This window comes from Trachurus japonicus, chromosome 7 (genome assembly GCF_045865225.1).
Source record: "Trachurus japonicus isolate A0001 chromosome 7, Traja_1.0".
NCBI classification, from domain to species: domain Eukaryota; kingdom Metazoa; phylum Chordata; class Actinopteri; order Carangiformes; family Carangidae; genus Trachurus; species Trachurus japonicus.
The window spans coordinates 27,940,703-27,954,714 of record NC_140913.1 but is presented as its reverse complement, the minus strand read 5'-3'; the positions used below and the strand labels follow the sequence as shown (position 1 = coordinate 27,954,714).

General features: G+C 43.9%; 1 protein-coding gene across 12 annotated transcripts in view; it reads left to right on the top strand.

Moving 5' to 3' along the window:
• The window catches only part of iqsec1a (IQ motif and Sec7 domain ArfGEF 1a), a 96,830-nt gene that overhangs the window by 78,378 nt on the left and 4,440 nt on the right, over window positions 1–14,012 (top strand). For 8 of the 12 annotated variants that reach the window (XM_085782641.1, XM_085782642.1, XM_085782643.1 and 5 more), the window contains 12 exons: window positions 3,517–3,796; window positions 4,124–5,403; window positions 5,929–6,090; window positions 6,374–6,496; window positions 6,834–7,000; window positions 7,265–7,404; window positions 8,515–8,544; window positions 10,144–10,269; window positions 10,366–10,465; window positions 10,712–10,873; window positions 11,264–11,440; window positions 13,172–13,221. In XM_085782641.1, coding sequence (XP_085638767.1) covers window positions 3,517–3,796; window positions 4,124–5,403; window positions 5,929–6,090; window positions 6,374–6,496; window positions 6,834–7,000; window positions 7,265–7,404; window positions 8,515–8,544; window positions 10,144–10,269; window positions 10,366–10,465; window positions 10,712–10,873; window positions 11,264–11,440; window positions 13,172–13,221 — 2,797 coding nt within the window. Of the gene's footprint in view, window positions 1–2,855; window positions 2,985–3,516; window positions 3,797–4,123; window positions 5,404–5,928; window positions 6,091–6,373; window positions 6,497–6,833; window positions 7,001–7,264; window positions 7,405–8,514; window positions 8,545–10,143; window positions 10,270–10,365; window positions 10,466–10,711; window positions 10,874–11,263; window positions 11,441–13,171; window positions 13,222–14,012 lie in introns of those variants that run through there. The other 4 variants (XM_085782650.1, XM_085782649.1, XM_085782651.1 and 1 more) reach the window with 3 other exon arrangements.

Below are 14,012 nucleotides of genomic sequence, written 5' to 3'. Positions count from 1 at the left end.
TCTCTGGCCCACCCCCCAAATCCCTGGATCCCATGGCTGAAAATCACTGCCAGCTGAGCTGACATGCTTATCCTTGCCTACATCAGGACTAACTGGGGGCTCCAGGTGGATAAAGAACCAGACGGAGGGACAGACACCGTTAGCATGTGGTTGCTAATACACGTCAGATCGTATTTCAAGGGGGCTGAACTGTCACCACCAGGAAGTGGTCTTGGGACAGCCGTCGTTGCTTCATCCTTTTACCACCGACAACACAACCCGTTGTGTCCGAGCCATGTGTAGTAACTTCTGCCTCCTCCGTGCAATAACGTCACGTAACTTCCTGATCCACTGTAGCTCACTCCCTCTCTTTCCCCCTTCAAAATCCATTACAGCTTAAAACATCAGCTCTTAAAACGCTGCTCTCTTTTCCCTCTTTTTTCCCCCCTTTTTTTCCCGCCATCAGGAGCAACTGACCTCACTCTACAGAGTAATTCAGTGACCTCAGAGCAAAAAGTACTGCAGCACTTATTCCCACTGTACGCCCACAATATCACTCTGGATGCTTGGTTGGTAGAAAGTGAAGCAGAAAGTACAAAATGGAAGTTGAAAGATGCTGGCTTCAGGTCTCAGCGGAGAATGGCAAAACCTGTACTTACTTACCTTAACTTTATTTCAGCCACATAGGTCCATATTAATATACATAAAATAATAAAAATGAAATAAAACCATATAGGCTACAGGACATATGGGAGAGCAAACCTCAGAGGAGCACTGTAGTAGCTATTAAAAGCAGCTTGTAGTTTATTGTATTTTCATTTATTTAATACTGACTCATTCCCACAGCCATGTTGCCATGTTGGATTAATTGAAACATTAATTTATTTTGGTTCATAAATAATTACAAGCAATTATGCAAAACAATGGCAAGGCAATTACTCGCTACAAAATAGTTCAGTAGGAAACAAAACAACATAATATAATGAAACTGAGCAGCTGTAGCTTTGCTAGCTGCTCTGTGAGGCTGGATAGAGAACTCTGCTTTGAGGCCAGTCTCTAAGAAGACATACAGTGCACGACAAATAATGTTACAACAGACTGAACACAGGAGTTTGCATCCAAAGCAAAGAGCAAACAAAAAGTTAAAAATACTCTAGTGTACTTGATCACATGTTTTTGCTTGAATTCCTTGTAACAGTTTTAGAATATATTTAGCACATGTGTGGCATGGTTTCACTTCCTGTTTCATAATATTTCACCCTTAAACTCACATTGAATTAATTTTTTTTACTTGTCCTTTCCACCAAAGTCATATAGGATTTTTTTCCCGTCATTTCTATATAAATACACTACCTGTCGTCATCACGTTATTCAGGCCAGTAATCAAAATCCTAATGAAGAAATCACAAAACGAAAAATTACCACCGGCTGTATCCTGGTGCTGCGACAGCATGCAAGGTGTGACTTTTAACTCGAGGGACGGCGGCTTCACAGTTTGTCATGACAGATGGTCGGGGAGATTCGTCCCAGTGGCGGTTATGCAATGGAGTATGATTTTCAGTGTGTGTTGTGCAAGGTTTTATGTTGGTCCAGCAGCATGAGGGCCTTCTCTTTCGGCTTGGTCGTTATGCGCTGGTCCCCACTTTCAAAGACTGTGTGTGTGTGTGTAATTGTTCCCCCGAGGGACTCACTAAGCATTTGCCTACCATGTGTGTCACCGTGGCCTTGACTGACTCTGAATGGGTCATCTCTTCTGTGACAGAGAGGCCACGTTATGTGATGCACAAGAATTCACTCTGCTGCAGCATTTGGTGGAATAAAACACCTGCACTTCTTGGAGAACATCATAATATTTCCGTATTTGTATCCAAGCACCATCAGAGCTGTTGGAACCAGAATAAAGATTTTCTGGGAGCTGTTTATCATAACAACAATAATTGGTGGGATTTTGGCAGACAAATTCAGGCTAACATGTTCATCCTCAAATATTTGGTTGAAAAACAATAGTACCTTTTTTTGGACGGAAGATTATTCCCTAAAGACTTGTATTTCTAGAAAAGTGATACGTCTGAGATAAACAAAGTGATGTATGAGTCACCAACATTGAGCTTTTTAGTTCATACTTACTTTATATTACATTTCTATGTATGTTTTTTACACTGTAAGACGGGAATATGCAGATACTGTATATGTAAGTATATGTAATAAGTATGTAACTGACAAGTATGTATATGTAGTACATATAGTGGCAGGTTACACCCTCGAGTCTGATATTTTTCTAGGCTTTTCGGGAACAGAGGTTGTATGTACTATGTAGATAACTTTGGTAAACATTTGTTGGCATGCTGTGCTCACTAATCAGTAAATCTATAGGAGGTAAACAGGACATGACAAACTCACTCAAAAGAAAAAAGAGTTTACAAATGCATCTGCTGTGCCGTCTGAACTTTTGACCAAATTCAGTTCCACTTTTTTCACTCTGCACTGTTTGCTGACGAGCTCTTCTCTCCGAGTGTTGATTGGAGGCTGTCTAATGAAGGAAGTGGATTGTGTACACTGTATGGGTGTGTCGAGTCACAGTTCAAACACATTAGTCTACCAGAGAACAGTGAATGCACTGCACCATGACGGAGAGGAAATATTGCTGTAGTGTATAGTGTTAGTTACTGAGCAGGTGGTCACCACATACACCCACATCTCAGATATTTCAAAGGCACCGCTGGAATTATTGTTTGCTGTGTCACTCTTCTCCAAACTGGACTTTGTAACATGCATTGGAACAGCGTGTCGTCGCTCCGGCAAACATGATGCAACTCCCATTGGTCACTGATTGGCTCATAATGTGGCATAAACTTTAGTTTCCTGGAGGAGCCTGTGTACTCTGGACTTGACGAGGCTGAAAGAATGGTGGACAAGATATGGAGGAAGAGTTGGCAATTTATAGAAAGTAGACGGTCTTTTCGCAATAAGCAAAGCCCTAGTAAAACGGCAGAATGTAAGAGTGAGTGAGTAACCTCTTGATTTTTTTTTTCAACATTAATTATGTAAGAGTGGGAATCTCTCGAGGACGGGAGGATGTGTTCAATATTTGGAGAGTTTTTATGTCGTGTTTGAATTTTCTGCCTGTAACACAGCTATGAGAGCCTGTCGTCATTACAGAAATACTGACCAGCTTAAGGCAGCTTACAGTTCAGTAAAATGTTGGTTATACTGTATATGATGAAGAAGCTGAGAATCAGCACATCAGAGCTTCACTCATTTACACAGTCCACAGTTGGCCTAATGCCGTACTCATACATTACAGACTTAAATGACTGATTTTAAGACTTTCTGGTATAAAGCATATTCATAACTTCCTGTAGTTAAGATACATTTTGGTCAAACTTCCATCTTGTGATGGGTGAGCAAGACAGTTGTGATTAATCAGATGACACTTCAACATCACAGTGTGACTCTGAATTCTAGTGAATTGTCATTGCACAACTCTCTGAGCGTAAAGATGAAATCTCTAACCATCCCTGTGTTCTCTCGCTGCAGTGTGGAGGGGGATGGACGATCCAATGAGAGTGGCCCTTCCCTGGATGGTGGAGCCAGCTACGGCCAGGGCCCGGTGACTCACGGCTCGGCCATCAGCCCCGACCGATTTGACAGCCCCCTTTACGGCCACGGGGTCCAGCCCGGGCCCCAGAGGCCCCGTCGGCCCAAGCTACAGCACTCGCAGTCCATCCTCCGTAAGCAGGCTGAGGAGGAGGCCATCAAACGGTCACGCTCGCTCTCTGAGAGCTATGAGCTCTCCGCTGACCTCCAGGATAAACAGGTACTTCAAACAGCTTTGCTGTAGAGTTTGTTTAGGAGTTGGCCCTGGTTTCACATGCTCTCACGACACCAGATAGATTAAGACAGCTGGGTTTTTTTTGTTGTTGTTGTTTTTTTGCAGTGTATGTGTTGCTTATCACCAACCCAGCTGTGTGAGATGATTAAAAAGTGAAGTTTTATTGCTGGATTGTGACAGACCCGCTGTCAACAGGGAGAAACAAATTATCAATAACATCCAGGAAGATGACAACAAGTTAAGAAAACCAATTAGATGTTCCATTGGCGTCATAGTTTCACAGTGTAATTGCTCTGCTTTCTCTCTCTCCAGGTGGAGATGCTGGAGCGTAAATATGGGGGACGATTCATAACACGGCATGCGGCCCGCACCATCCAGACAGCTTTCCGCCAGTACCAGATGAACAAGAACTTTGAACGTCTTAGGAGCTCTATGTCTGAGAACCGCATGTCCAGACGCATCGTTCTGTCCAACATGAGGATGCAGCTCTCGTTCGAGGGCCCCGAGAAAGTGCACAGCTCCTATTTCGAAGGCAGGCAGGTGTCCATGACTGAGGACGGCACCCCGCTGTCCATGGTGCAGTCTGAATGTGGAGATATAGAGGTTCACCAACAGGCCAACATGGCGTCTCACCCGCCTCCGCAGAGCGACCTGACGGACGCCATCACGGAGCTGGAGGACGCCTTCTCCCGGCAGGTCAAGTCTCTGGCCGAGTCGATAGACGACGCACTGAACTGTCGCAGCCTTCAGGGGGACGAGGGCCCCGACCCCGAGGCCATGGGCTGCTCCGAGGTGGAGAGGGAAATGCCCTATCAGGTGAAGTCCCACCGACGGGCGGCCGGACGCATGCACGACGAAACGCTGGCGTCGTACAGCGATGTCACTCTGTTCATCGACGAGGAGGACATGTCCCCCTCTATGGCGCTGTCGAGGTCGGGGGACCAGCCCTCCAGCACGGAATCAGACTTGCGGTTGCGGTCGGTCAACTCCTCCCAGGAGTACTGGCCCATCGACCCCAAAGACGAGGGTCGCGAGACAGACACGAGCTGCCGCAGCACTCCGTCTCTGGAGTGCCAAGAGCAGCGTCTTAGAATGGACCATCTTCCTCTGTTGACCATCGAACCTCCCAGCGACAGCTCCGTGGAGCTCAGCGACCGGTCCGACCGAGGCTCCGTCAAACGGCCGCCCGTGTACGAAACGCACGGCCACATCGTGACGTCGTCCCAGGCGAGCCCCAAACACATTTCCCACGGCCCCCCGCCGCGGGCCCCCTCCCGTGACGACGACGCGCCCCTGCGTCACCGCCACCGCCAGCTGGAGAGCCACCTAGCCATCAACGGCTCGGCGAACAGACAGAGCAAGTCGGAGTCGGACTTCTCCGACGGGGACAACGACAGCATCAACAGCACATCCAACTCCAACGACACCATCAACTGCAGCTCCGAGTCCTCGTCGAGAGACAGCCTGCGGGAGCAGACGCTCAGCAAGCAGACGTACCACAAAGAGACCCGCAACAGCTGGGACTCGCCCATCTTCAGTAATGATGTGATTCGCAAGAGGCACTACCGCATCGGCCTCAACCTCTTCAACAAGTAGGTGCTCGGCTCTGATGCAGCAGGAGCTTGACCGGTGTGTTTGGAGTTAATGATGTTTGAGAGGAAGTCATTCACTCACCACTCTGGGTGTTGACCTATGAACTCTAATCAGCTGCTTCATATCAGATTCATAGATATTTTGACAGATCTTTGCATAGGAACACGGTTTGATCATTTGCATTTAGTGTAACTGTTTTTCTCTTTATGATACTGATAAAACTGAAATTGTTATTCCTCTAAACATCTGTCCTAAAGAGAGATCTATAGAGATAAACTTTGATTCAAACTGAAACAGCCACATGAGGATGACGTGTCAGGTTGAGGGAAGTCAACTGTTTTAGGGCTGTGGTAATAATTACCTAACTTCACTGCAATGTAGCCCTTTCTCCATTCACATGTTTGACCCACAATTATAAAGACGTTTGTTTTGTGTTCTAGATGCTAATTCACAATGAGAACTGGATTAACAGTTAATAGATCCTTATTGACCAGAAAATTGCGTGTCCACGTTTGATTTTTCAGGAAGCCGGAGAAAGGCATCCAGTACCTGACTGAGAGGGGATTCATCCCTGACACACCGGTCGGTGTGGCTCACTTCCTGCTGCAGAGGAAGGGCCTGAGCAGGCAGATGATTGGAGAGTTCCTTGGTAATCGACAGAAACAGTTCAACAGAGATGTTTTAGAGTAAGTTGTTGTTGTTTTTTCACACACCTCTTCCTTAAACTTTAATACAATTAGATAAAAGTAATTAATGTAACCAAAACTATTAAACAAAAATTAGTTTAAATATACAGGATCCTTGTCCACATGGACACTCCAACACAAAGATAAAGATATCTTCCTGTTGCAGCTCAGCTCTGTAAGATAGATAGATAGATAGATTAGAATCGGTGATGATAAGCAGGAAAAAAAACTTGTTGTATGCCATGTTTGTGTTTCTCTCAACATCTGTCTCTTTGTGCACCAGCTGTGTGGTGGATGAAATGGACTTCCAGAGCATGGAGCTGGACGAGGCCCTCAGAAAGTTTCAGAACCACATCCGTGTCCAGGGCGAGGCCCAGAAGGTGGAGCGGCTCATCGAAGCTTTCAGGTGAGATGACTCACTCACTTATCAGCTATCAGACAGATACTGTGTTCATACTTTGTGTAGATCCCTGAAATCAGGAAGGTTTCAAACCAAGAGCCTCTTAAGGGAATATTCCCAGGATTATTAAACCACAATAATAATCCTGAACACATACTGTATTTCCATACTGTTTTTGTGTTAAGAGAACCGGTTCTAGCAAAACTTCTGCTTTCCTTAGGCAACATTCAAAACAACATTTCCTCTCTGTGAGCACAACCCGTCTGAGTGTATTTTGTAAACTGTGTTTGGTCGTGAGTCGAGGGTTTGATCACGTTTTTTTCCTCCCCTCTCTTGTCTCCAGCCAGCGCTACTGCATCTGTAATCCCACAGTGGTGCGACAGTTCAGAAACCCCGACACCATCTTCATCCTGGCCTTCGCCATCATCCTCCTCAACACTGACATGTACAGCCCCAATGTCAAGCCGGAGAGGAAGATGAAGCTGGAGGATTTTATCAAGAACTTAAGAGGTAATAAAAGTGACTAATGTGAGGCAACGTTTCCGGTTTTCTGTTTCCTGGCATGTCAGAATGTGCTCCATGTGAAATTTAGCTATTGGACATATTTAACATAAAACTTTAAATTTCACTTCGGGATGTTTTTTTGTGTCGACTGTTACTTTGAATGTCACTTGATTAGCTTCATTAACTCCTTTCAAATGAAACCATTTCTGGTGTTTCCAATGCCAGTGACTCTTTACATGGTAACTCAGCTCCTCGCTGCGTCTCTTCCAGGTGTGGACGATGGCGAGGACATCCCCAGGGAGACTCTGGTCGGTATCTATGAGAGGATCCGTAAGCGTGAGCTCAAAACCAATGAAGACCACGTCTCACAGGTGCAGAAGGTTGAGAAGCTCATAGTGGGAAAGAAACCAGTGAGTAATGTTTATTATCTGTTCTAAAAAAAAACACCAAAACACAGATCAATATCTTTTTTTTAATTCATTGTCAGTGAAAGGCACAATTTCACTGTGTTGAATATAATTTATTCAGTGCTTAAACTGTCTTAAACTGGCTATATCCTGCTAGAATCACTTTATATAGATTCAAATGCAATTTCTCTCCAGATTTTCTAACCCTGAACATAGATAGATTCAGTCTTAGGAGGGATAGGGAGATTTAGAAAGCCTTTAGTACCTGTGGGTGTTGTTGTGCGAAGAGGGATTCATGCCAGGGTTTAGACCTTCACGCTGGTGGTTTTAACACACCCAAAGCCCTTGAGCAACGTCTCCCTGCGTTACAGTCCAATGAAAAATGGACACATGCTGCCACCTCTCTACATTACTGTCCCCACCTAGTTTTAGAGGGAGAAGTAGTTGCAGTGTTTGACCGACCACCATACAGTATGTTATATTGCAATAACCCATCGTTTCTGTAATTATTACTCAGTTTATATTAAAACTGAACCCGAGCTATTATCAAATTTAGTTCTGACTGTGCTCCAGCCCCTCAGGAGCCGAGAAACAGCATTTCATGCAGTATTCTGCAGGTAATGATGTCTCTCTCATGTGTGAAGGTTAAAAGCGTGATTAACCTATGCAGCCTCAGGGAGAGGTTTGTCTTGTTTCACTCTGTTTCCAGTGGGTTTTGAATCTCCTCTGTTCTGCCAGGAATAATTGAATGTATTGAAAAATTATCCCTTGTCACTATTTAGCAGCAGAATTAAAAGCCCGGGAGGTTAAAGCTCTTTAACGCAAAAACCACAATGGAATTCCACCTCATAATAATCTGGTCCACTGGTGCAGCACGGAGTGAGTTTTTAGAAAAATGATCCCTCTGAAGCGCAGCACAGACAGACAGACACCTTGTATACAGAACTATTAAGGAGCCTGTATCATTATAACAACTTCAGTAGTCTTTAGGTGAAGAGTCTGCAAGGAGAAATCCTTATATGAGCTCATTACTCTCATGTAATCAGAGGCAATAGTATAAATAATGCAAACATAACAGCTGCATATAACATCATTGTTGTCTTCTGTTTTTAGATCGGATCGCTCCATCACGGCCTCGGATGTGTAAGTAGTCAAATATATTGTACTTGTAATTGTACTGTATTTGATTGTCTTTCATTCATCATTTTACTACCATGTGCACAACGTTCTGCCTCTGTCCCTGCTCATTGTAGCTAATGCACATCACACATGTAGTTTTAGAGTCAAATTACCTATAAAGACAAGAATGTTTGACCCCCCGAAGCTCCACATCTGTTATGGAGAGATGAGCAGTTGTTACTGAATCCTGTCGACAGGATCAACAGACGTGAACTCTTAGGCAGCAAGTCTGTGCCAAGCAGGGTGCACGCCACACTGATGCCTTTCTCTTACTAAATATACTGCATTTAGCCTATTGTCTAAGAGTGATTATTATCAAAATGAGAAAGCCAAATTAGCATTTGCGTCCCTTGCAACAGATTAATGTTTATTATAGAGTATTTTCCATCAATATGTCTTTTCCTGTGTGGCAGGACACAACTAAGTTCACTTTAACAACAGAGTTGACATCAGTGCATGCGGTGACCTATATAAAAATAAAGGTAACCCTAGCAACCATACATTTACCAGTTATTTTTCAGTGGTGAAACAAATCTGTGTTAAAATAGCAGCAAACGAAACATGGATTTTGTTTCCTAGCTTCCACTTTCCATCTCCCTGCATTATACATTAGACTATACAATGCACAGTGAGATAACAAAAGCATATCCTATTTTTCCTGCAGGGAGTCGTTATTCACATAGCAAGGTGTCCTGATAGAAAAGAAATTACATCTTTCTGCTTTTTATTCTACTTTTCATTGCCAACAGTTTTGTGTATATGAAATAATGTATTGTTGCTAACACATTAAATCGTTTGCGGTAATACATCATCCCACATGTGGCTTCACTCCTTGTTCTATTGCCAGTCCACAGTTTTCCCCCGAGTGCGGCGTTTTGAATAGAAATGCTTTTACTCTCATGATTCATGTGATCTGCTCGTGAACACTGAAGGAGAATGAATCGCGTCTTAAATTTTTGTTATTGTCAACAAATCCCAAGACAGAACAACAGCGCGTTGCTGCTCGACCTATCAATAATGCTTTCCTCACTTCAACTCTAAACCCCCCCCCCCTCCATCCCACCGGAAACCTAAATCTATAAAAATGAGACCAGAAGGCACACTTTAATTTTAGAAAAGAGCAGACAGTTTCTGAAAGCAGCTGTCCGCTGTGGTTTTAGTTAGTGTTTCTCTGTCAGAAGTAAACGGTGCATTCATTTAGGGCTATTTTCAGTTGTGGATTTGGTGCATTGTATTTACTGTATTCCGCAGCAGGAAAATGCATGTGGGAGCAATTTAAAATCATCCAAAGTCGCCATGTTGTTATGTTGATGTTACCTTTGACTTATCCTTTCATGGTGCATACTAATTCGTCAGGAGCATCCAAATTGAAGCTCATCATAGGTTCTGTGGTGAATGCAAAACACATAGGTGGAATAACTAAGTCATGCTTTCTTTGGCTACAGCTTCTTTAAATTCTGTTCAGGGGAGGACAGGGTGACTTTTGTTCCTTATTACTTTGTGGACTGAGGCCATGATGACCTCTGAAGTGTTGCTATCTGTGCCCTTTTTTCTACCTTGTAGGTGCTGTCACTGCCTCATCGCCGACTGGTGTGTTACTGCCGCCTGTTTGAAGTGCCAGATCCCAACAAGCTTCAGAAGCTGGGCCTGCATCAGCGGGAGATCTTCCTGTTCAATGACCTCCTAGTGGTAAAAGTCCTTTCCTTCCCTCTTCCTTTTCCTCTCCTCCTCTCTCCTCTCCCCTCCGTTTAGACCGATCTCTCTCTCTCTCTCACATTATTCCAGGTAACCAAGATTTTCCAGAAGAAGAAGAACTCGGTGACGTACAGCTTCAGACAGTCCTTCTCTCTGTATGGGATGCAAGTCATGCTGTTTGAAAATCAGTGTAAGTGGCACAGGGCGTATATTCTTTTATTTTTCGTTTCATTTTCTGTGGCATTATTGTTATAGCCGACAGTGTTTACATCACAGGTTTTGATTCAGCACAGCGAATGGGGAAGTCAAAGCGATGGGCTGTGACATTGTTTACACTCTGCCAACTTCAGACAGATTCGTCCAATGTGTTTTAACTTGGTTTTGATCAATGGCCCGTGTGTAAAGTTCTCTCCCTCTCTGTTTGCCATCACCCCAGATTACCCAAATGGAATCAGACTTACATCAGCGATACCAGGTGCGGACATCAAAGTCCTCATCAACTTTAACGCGCCCAACCCCCAGGACCGCAAGAAGTTCACAGACGACCTACGAGAGTCCATTGCCGAGGTCCAGGAAATGGAGAAATACAGAATAGAGTGTGAGCTGCCCCCTTTTTCCTCCCATCCCCCTCTTACTCTGTCTACCTCAGGCTGTGTAAAGTAGAAACAGGGCATGGTCCTCATTACTCAACTGTGGCAGTTTACGAGGGAGAATGTTTACAGAGTTCACAGGATGGCGAGCAGCAGAGAGCTGGTTTTTTTTTTTTTTTTTTGGACATTAAAAAGGCAACTCCACTATGACCTGCATAAGCAGGATGTTGGAAATGGTGTTGAGATCAATAGTGGACATTGAGACATGAGTTTCAGACAGGCAAGCTGTATATGCAGCTGAATATGTTAACTGACAAGTTTTAAAGTCGGCCTCTGGTCAGAGGGAGATGCAAAACCACCGCCACTTACCTCAGTCTTTCCTTGGCTCCTGTCCACAGCCGAGCTGGAGAAGCAGAAGGGGGTGGTGAGGCCCAGCATGTCTCAGAGCTCCGGGCTGAAGAAGGAAGCTGGCAACGGCAGCATGAACCGTGCCAGTCTGGACGATACCTATGCCATGGGAGAGGGCCTGAAGAGGAGCGCCCTCAGCAGCTCCCTGCGAGACCTCTCCGAAGCAGGTACAGCCAAACATCTTTGTTTGTTTTGTTTTTTTAAACCGGCCGGTTCTTTCATGGAAAAGTGCTCTACTTCTGTCATCCACCTCTCTGTGATGACACCAAGGGGATAAAAAAATAGCAAAATGTTGTTTTCTCACGGCACCATACATTGACTTCAGAGTTCTCCCCTTTAAATCCATGATCTAACTCACTCGTGACTGGATAGTTTGGTCTAGACAGTGTTCTTTGTTTTCTAGAGACTTAAGGTGTTGCTCCACCGTTTCTCAATCCAAAGACTGAATACAGACCTATTTGAGAAGAAGCTAATTGTTGAGAAAGTTAAGATTGATTTCCTTAGATCTGTCTTCTCAGTGGTGAATGAAATTGACGGGCAGTTGTCACCCCTAATCATTTGGATGAGTTTACATTACATTCCCATTCATGTTTTTAACGTCACTTTTTCTTTTTCTTTTTTTTTTTTACTCAGCACTTGTGCATTCCTAAATTTCTTTTGATCCAAAGACATTTCATGATAATCTTAATGTTTTCCTCAAAAAAAAAAAAAAAAACTCATGCGACATCTCCTCTCACGTATATTTGTGAACCAAACAAAGCGCTGATGTTTACCATTCTTAAGCCGAGACGAGATGGAGATCTAGTTTCAGCCTTGGCGTTAACAGTCATCTCACATCCATGAATATCAGTGTTTAACACAGCCGCTGTGTCTCTGAAGCAAGAATACATTTCATTCATTACAGATAACAGCTATGTGAAGTTATCAGGTGATTAACTTGATAACAAAATGAAATCCAGTCAGGGGTCTGCCTCACTGATACTTGCTTTGTTCTTATGATCACTTCTTCAATGGGGATGATAGGTCAGACAGTGAAGGAGTCCCTAGGAGTCCCTTCGCCCTCCTGTCTCCTGTGATTTTTTTTTTTCTTTTCTTTTTTCCCGATGCAGGATGTGGCATGTTAGTGGGGTCATTTTTGTTAAGTGTTATCATTTTGTTTGTTTTTTTGTTCTTATTTTTCCTGCCATACTCCATTCCATGTGTATTTACTGTGTTTCTTTCTCCATACACATCGGGTATTTCCCTGTTTATGTGTGATTATTGGTCATGTATCATTGGCTGAGTGTGCCTAACAATGGCAAAAGTGCTCTGTTCGCCCTCAGACCTGTATATGCCTGTACATCCCATGTGCAACAACCACTGTATTGCTTTTGATGTGTCTCCTCCTTTGTGACTGTCACTGAGACTGGCTACCTTAGACCCTTCAGAAAATCTACATCTGGTGGCAACGTTAACAACCAGTTGTCATATTATCTTAATACAAAAATCTGGGAAAACAAATTTGCATAGGCATCAACCCAAGTTTTTTTTTTGTAGTATCCTGCAATCTTTTGGTAAAACCTTTTTCCTTGAGAATACATTCAAATTTTTTAAAAAGCCTCCAGTATAAAGTGCGTTTTTAAAACTTAAACCCACTTAAATTTCGATGCAATATAAAAGCTTTCAACCCAAGTGAAGATGAAGCTTCGCTGTACAGTTAGCCACAGTGCCACCTCTCACCCACCACACACTCCCAGACCTGAACGCCCTCTCCCCTTCCCGCCCATATTTGGACCTTTTACTCACAGTCACAATCCATTGCACTGCCCCCTACGGGACGGGTGGGCGGCCTTAAACGTCTGTAGTCGATCCAGGAGTGCTGTCGATCTCTAATCTGTGGTATTGCATGTCTCGGGCAGGCAAGCGGGGGCGTCGCAGCAGTGCAGGATCACTAGACAGCAATATGGAAGTAAGTTTGAAGCAGCTGGTATCCAAGCTACTCTCTATGTGATGATGTGCACTGTGAAAACATACCATTTATTTTTTGGTCTTACACCTTTGCTTCATAGACTCAGTCCATTTGTTTGGATCATTTATTTTTCTTCCTGGGATGCCTTATAACCTGCTTGCCTCAGTTAGTGTGCATGTATGGGTTGCCTGCCTCTGATCGTGCCCCTTTTTTTGGAAGCCAGAGATCTCCTGTTTTGGTCATTGGTTAATATGACCGATATACACTTTTATCTTCAAACAAGCATGACTCTACTAATCCCTCCTCTAATCCCTCCCCTTGTCGCCTGTCTCTGTCCTTCATTCAATCACATCCCAAGCGGTTTTCATTTGGTTCTTCTCCTCTGTGGCAGGGTGGTAGCTCTGTAAGACACTAGAAATCAGTACCTGTCCTGCAGCCCCTCTCTCTGTCCGGGTCTTTCTTTCTTTTTTTTGTTTTCCCCCTTTTATCCACGACTTCTCTTTAATGCTGTAAGTTTCAGGGAGGAACTTAGCCTTCTTTTGTCTATGAGGTCTACTGATGGGTTTCACATTGACTTCTAAAGATGTGGATTTCATTCATTCATCTTTCACTCATTTCACGTGTCCATGAGTTCATGTGTTGGGTTTGAAGTCTGGGACCCTGAAAATTTCATTCTGCTTTCAAAGTCGTCATACGGTCTTTCTCCAGTCTTAGATGAAGCATGTGGCAAAGTAGGGAAAAGCTCTTCTTTTTTTTGTAGGAGAATTCAATCCTGGTTAGTGAGTAGTGTT